Source organism: Silurus aristotelis (assembly GCF_946808225.1).
Source record: "Silurus aristotelis genome assembly, chromosome: 22".
In the NCBI taxonomy this organism is placed as follows: Eukaryota; Metazoa; Chordata; class Actinopteri; order Siluriformes; family Siluridae; genus Silurus; species Silurus aristotelis.
The window spans coordinates 3,774,677-3,797,414 of NC_139595.1; the positions used below are offsets into that span (position 1 = coordinate 3,774,677).

At 37.5% G+C, this 22,738-nt stretch overlaps 1 protein-coding gene across 1 annotated transcript; it reads right to left on the reverse strand.

The window, feature by feature from the left end:
- Nucleotides 1-569: 569 nt before the first annotated feature.
- Nucleotides 570-21,001, reverse strand: tgm1l1 (transglutaminase 1 like 1). Its single transcript, XM_083526235.1, has 14 exons — nucleotides 20,834-21,001; nucleotides 12,258-12,544; nucleotides 11,854-12,045; nucleotides 9,182-9,433; nucleotides 7,551-7,669; nucleotides 6,660-6,767; nucleotides 5,866-6,043; nucleotides 4,981-5,119; nucleotides 4,345-4,537; nucleotides 3,942-4,095; nucleotides 2,975-3,259; nucleotides 2,017-2,177; nucleotides 1,765-1,901; nucleotides 570-796 (listed from the first exon to the last, which is right to left on the reverse strand). The coding sequence occupies exons 2-14, from the start codon at nucleotides 12,541-12,543 to the stop codon at nucleotides 658-660; spliced, it is 2,343 nt and encodes a 780-aa protein (XP_083382361.1). The 5' UTR covers nucleotide 12,544; nucleotides 20,834-21,001; the 3' UTR covers nucleotides 570-657.
- Nucleotides 21,002-22,738: the final 1,737 nt, after the last annotated feature.

Sequence of the window (22,738 nt, forward strand, 5' to 3'; positions counted from 1 at the left end):
GAATCAAGAACTCAACAACATTGTAGTATAAGTAAATTTATTAACAATAAAATAGAACATTTGTTTGAAAAAAAAAGTGCATGTAGATACATTGTTACATTAGAGTTATGCTAATTGGTTTAATCTATAGAAAAAAGTTGAAAAATATATGTAAATGGATTAATTAGACGAGTCTTCATTAATACTGATTACATTAATCCCAGATTTCTGTTCTATTTCCGTAAACAATGCAGTTATATAATGTTAGAGATAGAACTTTATATATATATATATATATATATATATATATATATATATATATATATATATATATATATATATATATATATATCTTATGACAGTGTCTATGCTACAGTATAAACCCATAATCATTTAACTCTGTAATTATTTCATTGTCTTTAAGGTTAAAAAAAATAATACCAAGTTCTTCATAGATATATGAGATCAGAGTATTAATCTAAAATGAATGGTCAGAAGCAGCAACACCTCATTACTACTCTAAAACGACTTAGGACCTGATAGTAAAAAAAATTATAAACAGATCTGATCAAGTATTAGGCTCACATTTGTTTTGTTTTTTCACAAGTAGTACGAATGGACGTATATGTTAAGTGTTAAAACTAAAGTGTACAATGAAGATGGATGACGACGCATTCACTAGTTGACGATGATGTCGGCGACGCCATGCACCTGCGAGAGCTGTTTACAGTCCAGAGAAGCCACCAGCTTCCTCGTCCCAGCCACAGTGGGGATGAAGTTCTCCGTCACCGTCACTGTGGCATGTTTACTCACATCTCTGTGGAGAACATATGTAATATATGCTCATGATCAATACAACTGATAATTTTTTTATTATAAACACTGGGGCAATAGTAATAATTAAACATTTACATTTATATCAGGGACACAATTTTGACATCTTAGCTTTGTAAAAATCCATACGGTGTACACTATAATGAAAAATGATTGGGACTCCTGATCTTTCAAGCCAAGTCAAGTTTTTGGAAGCAGTAGAATAAAATTACCACTTCACTTGAACTAGGAGACCAAAACTTATTCCAGCATGACAATGCCCATGTGCACAAAGCCAGGTCTATGTAGATATGCTTTACATGGGTTAAATATGCTTTATATACACTATATTTTCAAAAGTATTGGGACACCTGACCTTTCCTGCTATATGTGTTTTTTCCAAACTGTTACCACAAAACTGGAGGCATTCAATTGTACCGGACATCTGTAGATGCGCTATAATAAAATTTTGCATTCACTTGAACTTGGAAACCCAAACCTGTTTCAGCATGGCAATGCCCCTGTGCACAAAGTTAGCTTGAAGATCTGGTTTACATGCGTTAGCGATGAAGATCTTGAGTGGCCTGCTATAGAGCTCTGATCTCATCCCTACTGAGCTCCTTTGGGATGAATGTGAACGCTGACTTCACCCCAGGCCTCCTCACCTACATCAGTACCTGCCTTTCATAACACCCTTGTGGCGGATGATCACAAATATCCATAAACACACTCTGAAATCTAGTGGAGCATCTTTCCAGAAGAGTGGATGAAATTATAAGAGCAAATGGGGACTAAATGTGTTCAAACTGCACATACCGATCTTGTGTAAGGTGTCTAAAAACATTTCTCCCCAGAGTGTATACTGTAATATAGAACCCTGAACTCTAAACCTATTTCAATTGCACTGGTGGAGCTTTGTGTCACCAAATGCAAATAAATGAGGACATTTCCTCCAGCATCTTTGTTTCTTACCCCACTTTGATGGGATGGAGGTTCCTAAGTCCAAGACCTTCCACTCGCAGTACTACATTACGCAGTGTGCACGGTAACGGGTTGGTGAATGTCAGCTTGGCCGAGGCCTCTTTCCCTACATGGGTCTCTCCGAGAGGCTGCAAAAACACAAACAAGCCCAAAATACAAATTAATATTGTAATGATTTTCTTTACATCAAGTAAAACTATTTTAATACCCTTTAATCAGGCAGTATTAGGCTCTGTTTCTTACCTCAATGTGGATGTCTGGAGTGCGAAGCCTGAAGCTGGTCTGAGAAGCCAGCACCTGCTTGGTTTCGTTAACTCGACCAGATAGAGTGAGCATCAGGGCCGCCTGGTCCACCAACTGGTCCTGATAAAGATTGTACGGCAGCACCCAGTCTACCACTTTTTCTGATGAAAAAATGAACAACAAACTCAACAAATGTAATCGTTCATAGGGCTATAATTGATTTTCCATAACAACAGACTTGACGGCTTTAATTCGAACCCCAGGTGTTGTTGTATTACATTATTGTTTCTGTAGTAACAGCTAAATCCCAGCTAACAGAGAAAAATTTATAATCATGATGTTTATAGAAGAGTCTCAAGGGTAGTCATTTTCTACCGTGGGAAAAGTCTCCATGACAGAAGAGTTTTCCAAGTTTTTATTTGTCTTTACGAGGAAAAAAAGAGAGTAATGGAACAACTGTTTACACAGGAGCTGACAAAACAAACTCTAAGTAAAAACAGGAAATAGTTTGCTTGGTAGACATTCTTGAACAATAATTGGAAGTATAAAAAGATATAAAAGTACACTGTGTCATAGATCATTAAATGATCGTCTTGAGTTTTCTGGCATTTTCTGCTGTGGTAGAAGTGAAATAAAGCACACCAGGTGATGCTGTTTCTTGAAAAATAATCAACTGCAATTTAATATTGTGCCAAAACACTTATCTGTCTATCACTGTGATACATCAAGAAACCAAGGTGTTGGCATACGATTTCAGGATTTATATTTATACTAACCAGCTTGACTTATTACTACAGAAAAAAGTATGACTGAAAATATAAACAAAAAAAATTGACAAATTTATGTCCAGGACCTACTCGAAGTGACTACGTCTTCAAAGTAAATAAAGTAATACTGTCTTTAAATAGATCTCTAGTCGTTTATTCGCAAGCTTGTGCATGTTTTCTCTTCAGCTCACCTTCATTGGGACTGAGTTGCACAGGAATCTTCTCACTTTTCACCGTGCTCTTCAAAACGCCCGTGTAGTACATCACGGCTACCTGGCTGTGCAGTGTGGTCCTGCGTGGATGTTCGCTCTGGTTCTTCAAAACGATCTTAAGGTGGGCGTCAAAACCCATGCGTGGCCCCTCACCTTCCACGTGGACCTCCATACACACGTCATTGGCTGCTGCTACCGCGTAATTGTCTGGCTTGGAGCCATAGCGGCAGGCCGTCTCTACAGCGATGCGCTCTTCTTCGGAGCCTGGAAAAGGAGATGGGAAATTACGATTAATACTGATTTGTGATCGTGTCAGTTTAATCTTCTTCAGTATCCTCTTCGCTCTTTGCCACAACATCGGCAATGAGCTTACGTTCTTTAAACCTTGGCCCTACTCGTATTCTAACCCTTTTGCTTGGATCAGGTAGTTTTAAGTTTTAATGACAAGTGCTGTTAAAACAAGATAATCAGTGTTATTCACTTCACATTCACCAAAACCGGAATTTCGGCTCCGTATCAAAATATCAGATTTAGCTCTCTGTGGCTGTTCCAGCATGGGTTCATTACAGTCAATCCCCTTCTGATTCATAAAATCTGAATCATGGTGTTGAATAATAAATCCATTTCTAAATAATGAGTAGTATATTAGACTGTTTTGTTGCAGTTTAGGCAGGTGAAGAAGGGAAATGGAGCTGCAGGCGAAAGCTAGGTGAAAAGCTATGAACTGTGAACGTGATGGCGCATGTGAGGAATCGTGTTGCTTTAACAAATCCACCCCATCAACATAAACACACAACAACATCACAAAGGTTTTCTCTTGTTAAGAGTTTCTCAACCAACTAATGGCCTGGAAACAGCTTTGGTAAATTAGGAAAGCTTACTAGCATTAAACTGATAGATGGATGTCATTTAGAGTGGACACAATGTATTGTCTGTGTGTTCTGACCTTCAGGATGCTTGTACAGGTGTGTGATGTCACTGCGATTGTCAGAGCCCACAGCCTTGGTGCTAATGCAGTGTCCCACAGCATTCTTCTCTATGTGAATCTGAGAGAAAGTATTATCCACATTCCTCTGCCAGTAGATCTTATCGCTGTTCACCTGAAATAACAGGGTGCATGTTAATGCGAGTGATATGATGTGCATTAAACTGTCCTTGACCTTTTAAAAAAAAGCCTTTTGTCTACATGTCTTATCATGTTCTACATTATATCTGTTAGTTAATGCATGAACAGTCTATTCACGTGACACTAATAAAGTTTCTTGGTGTTGGTATTGATAATATGAAGAATCTGGATGCACAACTACAACATCCATGACACCATTGGTTATTTCCCTTTTTAAACTGACCTCAGCAAAGACAAAAGGCGTGTCGTGCCTCAGGTAGACCTGGCCTGTGCGAATGGCCGCGATGGAGGCGGGGCCACATCGAAACGTCCCCTGACTGGTTTCCTGTGGGGTCGAGTCTACAGCCTGCCAACCGCCCATACCAGGTGGCAAATCAAGACGAGCCATCCAGCAGTCGTTCCACACGTGGAAGTTCCTGAAAAGGGGAAAAAAAATGAAGGGAAAGCGATCATCAAGAAATCTTAAGCTTTTATGCAAAACCTTTTCAATGATATGGATTATAAGAGATAAATCTAAAGCCAGAGTGAGACTCCATGGATTCTATTGTAATGCTAGCAATATAACAAATTTCATTACAATTGTAAAACTGTAATTATTTTGGATAATATACAATTATTACTGTACATCATGTCAATAATAGTGTTAAGATTATAAAATGAGTGAGTGCCTTTATCTATACTATATTTATCTACAAATCTATACTGATTTATACGGATTCTTGATTTTGTACAATTTCTTTATTTTCTTTAAGACAGTGCCAACGTATTAACATAATGTAATATGTACAATGAGCTGAAATCCAGCTGAAATACACTGAGTGATCTGGTCATTTGTATCTGTGTGAATAGTCACACTCACCACACAGAATCTCGGTTGAGTTTGTTAATTGGCTCCATATTCTCGTCAAAAAACACATCAGTGGTCAGGGAGACATCGGTGTCATGGGCAGACTGGAAATTTGTTACACTTCGAGTTGGGATACCGAGACACCTCAGAACTGAAATAGAGACATACTGAGTTAATTTATGTGACAGGCCACAGCTTGTTGAATATTACCAGAATTATGTGTAATGTGTGAATGTTATATTTACTTTCTAATCTAAGCATATTTATTTTCAGGTAAGGAGCCTATTTTACCACAGCGGTAAAAATAGACCGATGCTGTCTCGTAGTTAACGTCACACTATCTGGGCAAATAAAATGCCATACCAAATCTGACACAGTCTAATATATAGTACTATATATAGTACCTATCTAACATATAATCGTCTAACAGACTGTAAACAAATACCAGCATAAAAAATGTCTATAATTCTCTATAATTAAATTTTCAAATGCATGTTTCTACCTTTATTTCAATTTGGGGGATTACGGTCAGGATACATTCGAAAGAGTAACAAAGTTAAGGAAATCTTGTCACTTTCAGAGCTATAAATAACACAAACTGTCAATATTTCACCATCTCAATGGGTTTTTAGAACACGTGTTAATCAGGTAATGAAATATTTCGGATGTTGTTGGGTTAATCGGGCTTTAGCTGGAGTGAGAAAAACAAGGACACACGCCTATGTAACTCATGAGTCAGGGCCAAATTGGGAAGGACTGCCAAGAATGCGGTCAGGGTATTTTTGGGACAGACTGACAGCAGGGTCCTGGATTCAGGGACATGATCCTATTAGCCAGTGGCAGCTATGAATATCCTAACACAGCAGTGTTGAGATCCCTGCATATCCACGCACATACCTGTGGTGGTGACCCCGGAGAAGACCCAGCATTGGCCGTATTTGACAGGAGTTCCTTCATCCTTGTGATACTTCTTGAGAATGTCCACGCTGCCACTCCATGCCGTAGGAGGTGTCCCACCCTCATAATTCCCTGACCAGTTTCCTTCCAGAACACCACAGTCATCTGGGGCATTGATCTGGAGTGCAAGGGATGAAAATGTCTTTAAATAGCATCTCCAAGCCAGGAGTGTTGCATGTAAAAAGGGTTTATGGGATACACTAAAAATAAAACTGTTATCCCATGTGGAAGATTGCTGTCAAAGACTGTTTTGATTTTTGGGTTTAGGATATGAAAAAATAGGTTGTACATGAATGATATTTCATGCGTTGCAAATATTGTTTTTTAATTAAGATCTAGTATTTACTCAGCAGTCAGTTATTTCCGAAGGTTTGTGTGTCAACAATATATGAAGAGAAGTCCGCAATAATGTTTTATTGTTCATTTTTAAATGTACAAAGACATCAGATAGGGATATATTTTTGCCATCTACATCATTTTATTTGCCGCAACAAATGTCTTAAAGGGGATTATTTTGTATCGTACAGCTACATTGGCATGAAGAATGAAACCAGGGCTGATTTCTTTCTAGCCCCAAAGGTAGATTTTATACAATTTAGAAGATTGACTAAGAACTGTAAATAAACTAAAATGCAAACAAAATATAAAAAACCCTACAAAAGAACACTTTCCAGAACCACACGTTTCATAAATCTAGTACATTATTTAAAAAATGTTGCTTCAATTTCACTCACCATAGCGGATATGACTCGCACCACGTTCACTGGATCTCCACGACCTGATGAAGGAGCATCACTTTTCTCCAGCACATACAAACAGGCCTCCAGAACCCCTTCTTGAAACTGAGAAACACAGAGACACACACGATTAGTACAAATACCTAGAAATATAAAAATGCTGCTCAGTATTAAAAGACACTACATGTATAGTAGACTCTATTCTTGTATATATAATTCTCACTGAAAAGTTATATCACCATGAGCCTTAAGATAATTGTTTAAACTAATGAAACGAGAGATATGAGTGCACTGATTTGCTTCACTATACTTAGTTGTTTTATTGTTTACATCTACCTCCCCCTCTCATTTTATAAGAAATGGCTTTAATAGTCCATGAAACTGTATACATGTATATATTTTAAGTCTTTATTATCCTCCAATGAAAGGGATGGTGGGTGTATAATCAAACACAATGTGTACCCCAATGCTAGCATACATGCAGTCATCCTTGATTAGCCCTGTAGCTCCACTACAAAAGTGAGCTAGGCTAGAATTTCTGAGAGGATTTTTTGCTTATTTTTGTAATCTTCATAAAGTCCATAGGGAAAAATTAGTTTAGTTAGTATGAGAGTGTTAAATAAAATTTTGAAAGTTAAATTTGAACCATTGTCACTGTTAGAACAAGCTAGTTAGCTAAGATGGGCTAATCTGAACTGTTAAATAAGTTATGGAAAATAGCTCGAATTTTTGAGAGGATTTTCACTTTTACTCATAGAAGTTTGAGATTTTTCTGCCAACTTTAGCTAGCTAATTATGTAGTTACGATGAAAATGGAAAATGGAAGTCTAAGAGTTAATGGCCTTCATGAAACCAAAAGTTCTATGAGCTTTGCTCTCCTCATTGCACCTGTCCAAAGTTCCACGTGCGTGCGCCGATCTGCATCTCAGTGCCGTAGTAAATTTTCCCAGTGTCAGTCAAGACGTACTCCTTTTTCTCTGCATCGTCATCCATATACACCGTGTCCCCTGAAAGACAAAAAGCACACAGAGGAAGAGATAGAACTGTAGATTTTTTAAAGAATACACAATGTCTGGCTAATTTCACTGAGATTGCAGTGAGAAACCCTTTCATTGTATGACATTATCAAAGTGAGGTTGGATGCTGTGCTTTCCGGTGTTTCTGCTCCACACACAGAGACCACATTGAGCAGTACATGGGCTGCTTTCTTTTTTATTAACATGTGGGCATGATTTTCAGAGGAATGTAAAAGGAGGGCAGTGGAGGAATAGTTGAAGAAAAGATCAAGATTTGAGATGAGAAAGCATGTACAGGTCTATAGACAAGCTGGAAAAAAAGTGCTAGAAGGAAAGGAATATGGAAAAGAAAGAGAGGGAATAAGCTGTATTCAGAGAAGGTTGTGAAGGAGACACAAACAAGGACATGAAATAGATAGGAGAGGAGTTGAAGAAAAACTTTGGAGAGTGATGATTTGAGCTGGCCTTGGCCTGGCATGCCTTCGCTTTAGAGGAAAAGCAAAACAAATAAAAAGCACATGCGATTCCTTAAAGGCAAAAAAAACCTGGCTGGCAATCAAACACACCAGGCAAATACAAAGCTTCTGACATGTGACATGTGTCTGTAGCATTCTCAGTTTAAAATCACATGGTCATTAACGCTAATGTTACAAATGCCCAGTAAATATATTGTCGTTTCTATAGCACCAGATCACCAGATCACTCCTCGTGTACAATTTAAGTATTATAAACCAATTCAGGAACTTATTAAATGGCAAAAATTTGGTTTGGACATGAAGGACGTTTTGGAGACAAGTTGAGGGAGGCGCGATTGAGATGGTTTGGAAAGTGCAGAGGAGGGACATGGGGTATATCGGTAAAGGAATGCTGAGGTTGGAACCAGCAGAAAGAAGGAAAAGAGGAAGACCAAGGAGGAGGTTAATGGATGTGGTGAGGGAAAACATGCAGGTAGTTGGTTTGAAAGAGGCAGATGTAAAGAACAGAGTAGTATGGAGACGGATGATACACTGTGGCGATCCCTAATGAGAGAAGCCGAAAGAAGAAGAAGAAGAAGAAGAAGAAGAAGAAGAAGAGGAAGAAGAAGAAGAAGATATGTTTTCCATTAAAAAAACAGTAATCTAAAACTGCTGCTTGAGGTTTAGACCTTTAGAATGATGTATAGTTATTCATGGTTACTCTTGTCCTTTTTTATTTAATCTATTGCTAAACATTAACACCTGAGAACAATGGGATATCGGTCAAGTGTTATAAACGAATTCAGGACCAATAAATGACTACAATAAAATTTCATTATTGATTTGCTTGCTGTATGAAAACATCATTCAGCTTTTAATTGTCGGAGTCAATATTCTCAGTGCTTTCTAACAGCCAGTAGGGTTTTTCACCATTTTAACACTTTTCTTTTTACACATTTTATTTATTTTTGCACTTAGCCACATGAGTAACCAGGTGAACTATTTCTGTAAGGAAAATATAGTTAGTTTTTTTCTTTGCATATCTCACCTTCACACCAGGGGTTGAAGAGAATGTAGATGTCTCTCTCAGGGTCATGCGTTTTAACCGATTCACTTTCTGTACTCTGGGTCTTGACTGTAATCTCATATTTTCCAATGACAGCATTAGGGGGCAAGTTGATCAAGAGCTTGATACGATTGGCATTCTGCTCCACAATTTTCGCTTCCCAGCACCGGTCCTGCAGCTCTTCGACGACCGGAATGATGATGTGCGTGCCCTTAGACACCAGTGGCAGCAGGCCTTTAAAGGAAAAATAGTGTGTTTAAGTTGGTAGACATGTTTTTTTTAAACTTTAATCTCTTAAATTTTGTAGTTACAGAGTGTTATTGAGCCTACAGTTCCATTAACCTTGAAGTGAGCAGTTTATTTATTATAGCACAAATATATCACTTTTCCTTTATGAACCTGGTGTAAAGATAAGTCCGCTTGAAAGTTTGATTCATTTCTCAAGCTCACATGGACATGCGAGACGGTGTTTAAAAGTATGTGTGAGATAGTAGCTAAAAAATTCACACAATTGCAGTGGGGTGTTATCACGAGTTCTGCACCCTTCCTGTCCCACCCTCATGAAAAGAAACACTATTCTTAGGTTTCAACATTCATTAACTCAACAACTTCAAAATAAATAGTAACTTCCTTTCATTTAAAACAAAGCTTTTTATTACTTGTACTTATATTGTAGGCCTATGTGTAAATTTCAACAGAATTTAGTTGTAACCTCTTATTTCCTTACAAGCTGAGTACGCCAGGAGTTTGAGAGAAATCCAGTTTGGTCATTCATTGTGTAATGTAAATTAAACCAAATGGGAAATGACACAATGTAATGAAATGCAGCACAATATATTAATTGCACATATAAGAATTTTACAGAACAATATCTTTCTTTATCTTTTGTTGGATTTTCTTTTAGTCTGCCTTATAATAAAGTGTATCAGCTTATCATTCATAAAACATCCGAGTTTATCAGGTAATAGGATAACAGCTTATTCAAAGCATGATCTTATCAGGCCCTTATCAGTGATTGAATACCAGGAGGTGTCTACCATTGATTCGCTTTTACTTCAAAGCAGGTTTTCCCAACCACTGGGTTGTGGATCATCTGGTACCAAGCTGCACAGAAGAAACCCTTTTTTTTATTTACATATTGACTTTTGCTGTCTGCAGGGTGTTTTTTTTTTTTAAAGATTTCCATTTCCATTTTTACCTAAACCAATTTCCCACAGTTTGTTCAGTCACAGTTTTCTTTTCCCTATGTATCAATAAATTGAGCTTTTACTGATTCTGCACAATAGTGAGTTGTATCGGTATTAATTAATATTAGAATTAATATACAAATTTTTCAATAAATCATATAATGTGTATTATAAAAGTAATTTGATAATTTAATGATCCCCAAACCCCACACCGCCCCTCTGTTCCATGGAAAAATTGTCTTCCATGAAACTGATCCATAGTGCAAAATAGGTTGGGGACGGCTGCTTTAAGAAATTAGACTTGATGTTGTGAATTAAAATCCCAGCACAACCAAGTTGCCACTGTTGGGACCTTGAGCAGGGTCCTTAACCCATCTGACTGCTCAGCTGCATTAATGAGATCAACTGTAAGTTGCTCTGAATAAGTGTTTTTTCCTCATGCTGCAAATGTAAATAGCCCAAATGAACAATTAAATATAATGACTCTTCAATATTGGCATTTTGTTCAAATCAGAAGCCAAGTCATGGTTTTGGACATAGTGCTGGACAAAGTGGATCATATCTTTCTGCTACAGTAAAGAAAAAAGGGTTCCTTTCACTATTGTACTTTGTAGACAACAAAAATATGAAAATTATGTTTTAATAATTTATACAATTCATGTTTCACTACAGGGTTTCCTATTGTTACAGACACACATCAAAAACCCTCGCCAGAATGATGGTGTGATGCTTGTGCTCTTGAAACAGGTTCAACTTCAAAGTATAGATGAACAGATTTTTTTTTCTTAAATGTCTTAAACTATACAGTTATTACACATTAAAATGTGTAAAGTAAAGTAAAAGTCTCTCGAAATGAAAATACTCTGACAAAGTGCTGATACCAAAAAGGGTCCTTAAGTGAAGTAACTAAGATAAATACTTCCTTTTTGTTTACTTCTTTCTGTGAGCTAGTTGAAAGTTTACTAGATTGATGTTTCTTCTAATCATTTTAAAATCAGCTTCAGCTTATTTTGTGATCTCCCAAACTCCACTCACATGTAACATGTTCAAATCTATGTATGGTTTTATGATTGTTTTTACAGGAACCTTTGAAAGATAATTCCAAACACATACTCGCACCCAGTAACTTCCTTTGACCTTTGGTCACCGCTCCCAGAATGAAGTCAGCCATTCAGTATGTGGGTGTTACAGCATTATCTGTTGTTCTTTTCTTTTCGGCTTCTCCCGTTAGGGGTCACCACAGCGGATCCTCCGCACGTTTGATTTGGCACATGTTTTACGCTGGATGCCCTTCCTAACACAACCCTCCCCAATTTATCTATCAGCACTAAGAGTGGCTGGGGATGGTTCCCTGACCGGGAATCGAACCCGGGTCGCAGCGGTGGGAGCGCTGCATCTTAACCACTAGACCACCAGGGGACCCTACAGCATTATCTGTTGTGAAAGCATTTAACACCTCACACTGACCGGTCTTGAGCTCCAGATGCAGCTTGTCCGTGTTGATGTTGAAAGGACGGGAGAGGTCGAGCATAATCTGAAAGTTCTGGCCTCGGCGAATGATGAGCTCGTCACTGTGGTACTGCTCGGTGTGGTGCTCCTTACGATTCGGGCCAGTCTTTGAGCTGAGCAGGTCCATGGAGCGTACGACCAGAGACAAGTCTGTGAGAATATACAAGAGTCTGGTAAAATGGTACTAGTAAGTAAAAGCTCTCATGCTAAGCTTGTCTAAGCAGTGAGATTCTTCACAAGTTTATGTCTTTAAATGTCAAATCCATAAAACTGATTATCTCCAATGACATAATTATTGGTTGCAGACTATGGAACTATTGTGTTAGCAGTGATTAGCAAAAGATCTGAATTAGCCGTCTCACCCTCCAGCTCATTGTCTTCTGTGTGAGGTTGAAGCTCGGGGCAGGGTGTTAGTTTCTCTTCATCCTTGACCACAGTGTCTGCTTCATTTGTTAAATAATAGGAGCTGCTCTGCCGGCGACAGCAACAGGGGCAAGCTTTCCGTAACCAACGACGACATCCTCCTTCCTGCTTTGTTTCCTTAGAAACCACCTCCGTTTCTGGGATTGCTTGTCCGTTGCTTTCGGCAGCGGAGTGGAAGCGGCCAATGGTTGACCCATCTCTGACTGACATCCTGGTTCCTGACATTCTGAAACAGAATTTTTTGTGTGTTTTTCAAGGATTGGTGTATATAGCGTTTTGAAATCTGGCTTTAATATTACAAACTTGCTCACTGAAAAGAAACAAAGGGACTCCATAGTTGCTCATTCATTCATTCATTCATTCATTCATCTTCAATCACCACTTTATGGTCAGCACTGAGGTGGATCTGAAGCCAACCCTGCAAATACTGACTAAAAACCTAAAATACTGTACATCCTGGGCCATTTAAAGGCATCATATGAACTACTATTCACAAATGAGGGGCAAATTAGAGACTGGGATGTTTTAGCAGATGGGAGAAAACCAGAGAACCTGGAGGAAACCCATGACTTAGGAAGAAACTTTACACTAAGCTTGATGATAATGTATAGATTTATTTTCGAAACACAAAACCCCCAAATGCAAACAGACCTTAATGAATCTGAATGTTTTTGTGTGAGAAGGCAAAACAAAACCATCAGTTCCTCGGCTCCACCGAGTCGCAATGCTCGCTGTTGTTCCTTCACAATTATTATCATAATTGCCCTTTCTACGAGACCTATGAACATGATTTCATGCGTCATTAACACGGTGCTTTTTCTACCGAATTTGAAAGCACAACCACAAACAGCCTCAAATTGCTGCTCAGTTTATCTCCAAACCATCAGCAGATATCTGATTCACCTCACACATTGGTGTATTACAGTAAAAGTACAAGCCTGCCTTGCAGCCTTTATGATGTTTTCATGGCCTTGGAAGAGCTCACACTATCAGAATGGGGTTAGCTGTGAGTTAATACAAACCATATGTGTGACTCCCAGCTCTCACCGAATCTCCTTCCCTTCATCTGCACAGTTTTATCGCTGTTCTTGTGCTTTTTTTTCCTGCCACAATCTGTCCGCTGCATAGTGTTCCTTACTACAGCCCTCCCAAAACACAGAGTACTTTCGAGCACAAATTATCTATAAAATTCGGATATCTTTACCATTCATTATGTAAACTTCATGTATGGCACATATCCACATTTCTGTTCTTATGATTTCACATTCTTAGGGTGTGTGTGTGTGTGTGTGTGTGTGTGTGTGTGCGCGCGTGTGTGTGTGTGTGTGTGTGTATGCATGCTTTATGTGGATTGTGGAATGCAGTGTTGGATGCCTTTGACTCCCTACACTGCCCCTCCTATGACCATGACCGCACTTACCCAGATGCACTGAATTATGGGAGAAAAGGGGAGAGCGAGGATGTGTGAGAATAAGGGTTTTTTTGGATTTCTAAGCACTATTTGTTTAACAGATTTCTTGGACCATGTCCTAAGTGCAATTAACAAATACCATTCGCAGCAGCCTAAGAGCAGTATTCCCCTCAGACTCCTTTCTTCTGAACCCTGCATGTGATCGCAGATTCGCCCGTTAGTCACATGCCCTCTAGAGCACCTATGCGCTGTTGTGAGAAATGAATTCAAGTCGGCATTAAACCCTTCACATTTCACCAGTTCTGATCAGAACAAAGAAAATCTTGTTCATCCATCCTTGTTAGAATCGAAAAAAATCTCAATACACTAACACAGCGTGTTACAATGACATCATCGTAACTTCAAAATATCGTTGAGATAAAGAAAGTCGAGACTACCCAGAAAGCTTAAACAATGGTGATCATTATACGGAAGTATACTGTAATTTGTGAATCATTTAACAAGTTACAGTTCATAATTTAGCAAAACAGGGCAATTTACATACCGAAATGTATAAACTTTACAGTATGTATGTTGCAACGGGCATGTGTACGAGCGCTGGTGTGCAAATAGAGTGAAGAGATGTTCTGCTTGAAAAAAAGAGAGAGACAAGAGCTAAAACTGGGCTCTGAAACACCAAAAACACAGAACAAAATTATGAGCTCTACCAACGAGACAATTGAACTCTGTCGACCGCTAGTAAGCATAAAGCATCTCACAAGGTAGGGGATATATATATATATATATATATATATATATACAGTGAGGTAAATAAGTATTTGAACACCCTGCTATTTTGCAAGTTCTCCCACTTAGAAATCATGGAGGGGTCTGAAATTGTCTTCGTAGGTGCATGTCCACTGTGAGAGACATAATCTAAAAAAAAAATTCCAGAAATCTCAATATATGATTTTTAAACTATTTATTTGTATGATACAGCTGCAAATAAGTATTTGAACACCTGTCTATCAGCTAGAATTCTGACCCTCAAAGACCTGTTAGTCTGCCTTTAAAATGTCCACCTACACTACATTTATTATCCTAAATTAGATGCACCTGTATGAGGTCAATAGCTGCATAAAGACATCTGTCCACCCCATACAATCAGTAAGAATCCAACTACTAACATGGCCAAGACCAAAGAGCTGTCCAAAGACACTAGAGACAAAATTGTACACCTCCACAAGGCTGGAAAGGGCTACAGGGAAATTGCCAAGCAGCTTGGTGAAAAAAGGTACACTGTTGGAGCAATCATTAGAAAATGGAAGAAGCTAAACATGACTGTTAATCTCCCTCGGACTGGGGCTCCATGCAAGATCTCACCTCGTGGGGTCTCAATGATCCTAAGGAAGATGAGAGATCAGCCCAGAACTACACGGGAGGAGCTGGTCAATGACCTGAAAAGAGCTGGGACCACCATTTCCAAGGTTACTGTTGGTAATACACTAAGGCGTCATGGTTTGAAATCATGCATGGCACGGAAGGTTCCCTGCTTAAACCAGCACATGTCCAGGCACGTCTTAAGTTTGCCAATGACCATTTGGATGATCCAGAGGAGTCATGGGAGAAAGTCATGTGGTCAGATGAGACCAAAATAAAACTTTTGGGTCATAATTCCACTAAACGTGTTTGGAGGAAGAAGAATAATGAGTGCCATCTCAAGAACACCATCCCTACTGTGAAGCATGGGGGTGGTAGCATCATGCTTTGGGGGTGTTTTTCTGCACATGGGACAGGGCGACTGCACTGTATTAAGGAAAGGATGACCGGGGCCATGTATTGCGAGATTTTGGGGAACAACCTCCTTCGCTCAGTTAAAGCATTGAAGATGGGTCGAGGCTGGGTCTTCCAACATGACAATGACCCGAAACACACAGCCAGGATAACCAAGGAGTGGCTCTGTAAGAAGCATATCAAGGTTCTGGCGTGGCCTAGCCAGTCTCCAAATGACCCTAAACCCAATAGAGAATCTTTGGAGGGAGCTCAAACTCCGTGTTTCTTAGCGACAGGCCAGAAACCTGACTGATCTAGAGAAGATCTGTGTGGAGGAGTGGGCCAAAATCCCTCCTGCAGTGTGTGCAAACCTGGTGAAAAACTACAGGAAACGTTTGACCTCTGTAATTGCAAACAAAGGCTACTGTACAAAATATTAACATTGACTTTCTCAGGTGTTCAAATACTTATTTGCAGCTGTATCATACAAATAAATAGTTTAAAAATCATACATTGTGATTTCTGGATATTTTTTTTTAGATTATGTCTCTCACAGTGGACATGCACCTACGATGACAATTTCAGACCCCTCCATGATTTCTAAGTGGGAGAACTTGCAAAATAGCAGGATGTTCAAATACTTATTTTCCTCACTGTATATATATATATATATATATATATAGATAGATAGATAGATAGATAGATAGATAGATAGATAGATAGATAGATAGATAGATAGATAGATAGATAGATAGATAGATAGATAGATAGATAGATAGATAGATAGATAGATAGATAGATAGATAGATAGAGCGTAAAACTGTTGTTTTAATTCTATAAAAAAAACTATCCATCCCACTAAGCATCCTTACACACTTTGTACTGTTTGATGTTTTAGGAAATTAATCTGAAAATACTCTGTATTGAACTGTATAGAATAAAAAAGTAGTTTAAAAATGTGTTAGCGTTTAGCAGTGTAAGGCTTTTTAATAACAGTGACAAAACCCTGGCATCCCCCTTAAAGGGTTATTCAAGTTAAGCCGGCTAGCAGGTGTCAGCAATGTTTAGCTCCTGCAGTGTTAATCCCATTTTAGCTTATTTAATGTTATTTAACATTAAATAACAACTTTACATTGTTTTTTAACCTCTGGGCTCAAATGTTTTCAGATTAGTGAACATTTCAAGCATATTACAGTGTGTAAACAGTATTACAAACTCAACTTCTTTTAGGGTTTTCTGGTACTTCATATGTTTTGTCTAATCCTTGGTGTATCACAAAAGCTAGGCATTTTTAATACTGTATTTTATCAATGTTATTATCTATTTAACTATATATGCTGGCTACTATATATGCTGGTTACTATATATGCGACACTACCATAGCCTCTCGGTGGAATGCTAACTTATTTGGTATTTTCCCTGCTAATAAATTTCACTACAGGTTTTTAAGATATTGCAGTAGGGTTTATTGTAGAGTTATATAACATCCTTAGAACAAATTAATATATGTTCTTTGGTACCTCAGTTGTTTTAATTAATGGAGTGATAATATCAAGCTAGCTAGCTTTGTAGCTATGTAATATAAAATATTATCAACTATTAGTTAGACAGCTTAGCTGCTGACCCAAAAGCTCAGGAGCTTATTTCATTGTAGTGTTGGTGGTATAGTGGAGCTGCCTTCCAAGCAGTTGACCTGGGCTTGATTCCCAGCCAATGTAATGTGGTAAAGTGGTAACTCAAAGGTCAAGGCTCTGTGAGGTTGGGGGTTCAAGCCCCAGTATCTCAAAGCTAGCACACTCTTCCCCTTGAGCAATGTTGTGATTTAAGGTCAAGTAAAAAGCCCCTCCTTCAGTACTACTATCTATATTATTGGTTTCAGCAACCAGATATTCATACTTTACATTATGTTCGGGTTTATATATGTGATAGATGGCTTGATGATATCATTTGAGCTGTAGTGTATTTGATCAAGTGGGAATGAGTCAATCTTGTACATGCCTATTCTGTATTCAGTCTGAGCATGTGGGAAAACCACGGCTAAAAAAGTGCAGTGTCCAAATTGTCCCTCTGAGACAATGCTATAAATCTGAGGCATTCATCATGTTGTGACTGTGACAAAGAAGCTAAACTGAATACAGAGAGGAGAAAATGTGGGTATGGGAGAAAGTGAAAGGGAGGCTCCACAGAAACCTTTCTAACAGTTCTTTGAACCGAACCAAGTCCATCAATCCCGGTAAAAAAAAAGTTCTAAACTGCTTCGTCTGTTTGCACTCCAAGTCCCTTTCACTCTATTTGTTCTTTTCTGTAGCCCGCATGGGATAAAAACTTACAAGCCATTAATGGCACAAACAATATCCATGAGCTCTGTGATCCATAATCCAGTGGCATTAGGGGTTAATATCTGTCCCTGGTTCATGGCTGATCATCTGTCACAGATCTAAAAGAGGGCCGGCTGTTGGCCTGAAGCCAGTCGAAAAGCTTTGGTGCAGCTGCTGGAGCGCGAGACGATGGCTCCGGACAACCACAAAAAGACCGAACATTCTAGTGTTTCAGTTGTTGAAATAAAACCCAGAATGGCATGTTAAAAAGACATGCTGTAAAAGCGATACACATTTGTGTCCTTTTTTTTTATTTTTTATTCCAAATTCATGTTGTGTATATTGTTATATATATATATATATATATATATAGTATTAGATATTAAACTTCCATAGCATGTTGTATTTTTTTCATGAGCAAGTGCAGGTAGTTACATGACATTTCAGGCAACGAGTTCAGCATCTACAAAGTGTTAAACTTCCACAATGTCTTATTATGACAACTTCCAGATCTGACACTTCAATGTTAATGTTATGACGTAACACATGACATGAAGAAATTTCGCCACTACAGGCCTTTCTTGCAATTTGGTTGTGATTCATTTAATGAATCAGGCTATGATGCCTGTCTTGGAAAATTCACAGAACAAAGATGTCCTCACTCAGACATCATAGAGTTAGAGTGTATGCTTGTGGAAAAAAATCATATAACGTGCTTGGGCAAGTACATTAAAAGAGAGGCCACCTTTCCCCCAAAAACAACTGTAATCTACAATTAATTAAATCTTAAAAAAAGAGTTAATCTTTATGATATTCAATATTAAGCCAATATTAAACCATTTAAGATGCCTTACAGTTAACACACAGCATGCTATTAACTTTTTTCATCTGCTTTCCCTTTTCCCCACATTGTATTACATATTTGTAATTTAGCAGTAAACATGCCTCTTTGTGCCACACTGTCCAGCTGCCAGGCAAGCTTTCCTCAAGCAGACTGTTTCATAGTGAGATCTACTAGGCTGTAGTACACCAAATATCACCTTACACCAAACTATACATAAGAAATGAAACAAATAAAAACCAGCTACCTGTAGCAGATGTTTGTTTCCACAATCTGAACACTGCCATAATCCCCCCCCCCCCATTAGTCTCTTCTATTCCCAGAAAACATGGCTCACTTCTATATACTGATTTTTTTTAATGCTGCTGCATGTATCTGTATATAACGTTCATTTAAAAATGTATTACACAGAGAAGCAAAAAAAGTACAATGCTTTGCAAAAATCCCACCAAATAGTTTTTCCCAATGTTAAAGATTTGGTTATAGCTTTGCATCTGAATAATGTGTAAAAGGCCTTAAAAGGAAAACATGGCCAAGTAAAAAATGTCTTTAACCCTAATGTAAAAAAAAAAAAAAATAGCACTAGCAGTAGCAGAGCAACTACTGGTTTAATTCTACATGTATCTTTAATGTATAAATCTTAATTTTTTTAATGCACTCAATATAAATCTCAAAATTGTTATTTAGCCTGTGTGGTCTCTAATCAAAAAAAAGAACACAACAGCATTTTAATTTTCTATCTTATCTTCGGACATTATTAAACTTTTTTAGAAAAAGAAGATACAGATAAAGGACCTTAAACTAGTTCTGACCTACTACAATAACTGTTTTAGATGCCTGATAATTTCACATATTTCTTCTATAAGATATGGTAACAGTGTTCATATATGTTCAGACGATCACTAATTAATACAGTAAATATATAAGCGCTAAGATGGAATATACCACTCCTTGATGCTAAAGTAGTAACAAGTATCTTTTACCTTGAAATGTACATGCACATTATTACACCATGAAATCTTTACCATAAAGGGCATGTTCATATTGCAATTAGTTCACAAAGATATGCTTAAAAAACCACATTAACATTGGAAAGATACATTGAAACATGCAAAATGTTCGGGGGTGTTACGATCCAACAGTTTCTGACAAAAGTCATAACTTTTAGGAAAAGTACTCACAACTTGTATATGAAAAATAATCCATATTTTCATATTTTATTGCAAAATGTGTAGCATCATAGCAAATTTAGTGGGGTTTTTTTTATGCCTTAATTGTATTGTACTTTCTCACTATGTATTATATAGAAGACTGCGAGCTACAAATGATTGATCTCTGAGTTTACTTCTGATATACCTAAATTATTTATAATTTAATAAATAAGCGCTAAAAGATTAGGCACTGGCAATGGCCTCTTGTTGAGTAACCACAAGGTTTTGAGTTCAAATACCAGAATCCAGAAACCAATATTCAGTTAGGTATGAAGTGGATTCTGCTTCATTTGTAGATCACTGTACAAAAACTCTATTAAAAATTCACGTAGGTGTTCCTGCTATTCAGCTGGACACAAATAAAGACTGTTTCTAAATAATCTTCATATCATATAATGTATATCATAAAATATTTAATAAACAAGTAAACACCTCACATTGCACTAATTAATAGCCTAATTCTGATCCGTACTCGCCATACGTTGCTATATAACAAATCCATCTAAAATTCATAAGCAGGTCTTGAAGTTTCCTGTAGTGAAAATGTTTGGCACCCCTATGCAGTAGAAGATTGCTATACAACATTCCACACAAGGTGTTCATGACTGTCCAGCTGAAGAGCAGCAATGCATTTTAGATCTGACTTAATATATTCAAAGGTTCAGATTGTTCAGATTTCATTGCAGAACAATGTCTCTAGTCGTTTTTGATGATCACATAAAACTCTAGATAGTACACACACAGATGAGGCAAAAGCTTTACAATGACAAGCTTTCAAAAGAGTAAAAGTTAAAGATATAAAAGCAGTGTATATACAAAGAAAGCTTTGTAGGGCTTCAAAGAATAAAAGATAAGTGGTGTGTTAAAGTATTTTGAGACAATATTTACTTGTTCTGGATACTTACAGAAGTTTTGGATACTTAAGATCAATGAAATAAGAGAAAACTACACAGCGCACATAGAAGAAAACAGAAAGTGTTACCCGCAATGCGTGTTTCTCCTCCTCGCCTTTCTAATAGTTTCAAAAAGTTAAAGGGGTCTCTAATGTACTTTAAACCCACCCACACACATGCACACACTCTCTCTTACACACTCATACACACACGCCCACTTGTAACTACAAACCTCTGTATGATCGGATATGACGCTTGGAGCCCACGATAGCGAGGCGGAGGCTGCGGGTGGGCGTGTGTGCGTGTGTGTGTGTGTGTGTGCGCGCGTGTGGGATGGATGTGCCAATGTTACTGGATAAAAAATAATAATAATATAAATAATAAAATTCCTGATTTTATTCTGTTTAATAGCACTAACTTGTTAGATTCTATACCCCGAATGAAGAATTTATACATTTTACTAAGAATTTGCCTTTTATGCTTTCAGTAGCTACTGTATGTTGACAATATTTGTGATTTTTTTTTTTTTCAATCCAAATAAATGCAATTCACTTGCACTTTCCCAAAGTTCTAAATATTTGTTTTCATATGCATTGCATATATTCCAAACAAAACGACTGCGTGCAATGGATAATTTGTATTCGCTATTAGATTTGGCCTTGTGGTGTGCCATTTTAAGTCATTTCCATTGTTTTTAATTGGTTCTAATGCTTAACAAATATTCCTTCAAATATTTACATGTTAAATATGATATTTAAATATATTTCCTCCAAAAATGAAATTTTTTTTCACTGGACGTCGACAATCATATTCAAGGTTTTTCATCGGCTAGTCATTTCACATTAATCTAATTAATTAAAAACTTCATTTGATTCGATTCACGTGTTTAAATGAACCCCATCTGCTTGTGGTGAGAAGCAGTGCTAGCTCGATGGCTGGGAACACTTTTATCAGAAGGTTTTGAGTTCCTATCCCATTTCTGTCACTGCCCTTAAGCAAGGCTCTTGAATTAACAACTTTAAGATCATTTGCTGCGGATAAGGTCATCTGCAGTACCATATGATGTAAACTGGTAAAAGAAAACTTCTTCATGTCTGAGTAATAGTACTGAATGTGGTTGATAGATATTTTACAAAATTTTACTTCAGTGTGAATTTATTGTAGTAGCATTCAGTTTTAAAATGGTATCTGTCATAAGTGCAATGTATAGTACATATATGAAGTGGAAAGTTTTTCTGTGTTTTGGTAAATGAACCACTCACTGGTATTTCCACATTCTAGCTGCTGGTCAACCCTGAAAGTAGGCAATATGTCAGCTTTATTGCACAAGAACAGGCATTTCTGGATACTTCGGGGTCAAGAGATGACATCTGCCATTTGCTGCTCTTTTCACATCCTGTCACTTGCAAAAAAGAAATTATAACTGCCGGCATAGCTGACCACAGATCCGCTCACATCAATGTGCCTATATTATCCAGAAAAAGGTAACGATAAAGATGTCTGTCTTTGTACATAAAAAAAAAAAACAGGAAACAGAAATAGGCTAAACAAGGTCAATATTTGGTGTGACAAACTTTGCTTCTTTGTTTAAAAAAATAGTCTTAGTTTCTAATAGGCATCATATAGAACCCACCACAGTTACTCTGGAGATAAACTTTCATTAGGTTGCTTCACAAGTCCTAGGTACACTGTAATGACATTGCTACAACATAATACTAAGAAAGTAAATAAACTTAAACTATTACTCAAACTTGGTTTTATTAAGTAGATTCCACAAGCAAAAATAAGAAAGACAGTCTACAGAATTCACATTTTACTTGTAATAATCCAGGGAGGAACAGGATGCCCTAATAACACAGAAAGCGAGAAGAGGAAATGAATATAAAGGCCACTTGGAGGATAACGGAAGTTATAATGAAATAAAAGTCATTTAGCAAATTGATATGCGCGATGCAACTCAATAATAGTCATAAGAATAAATAAAATGTCTTACC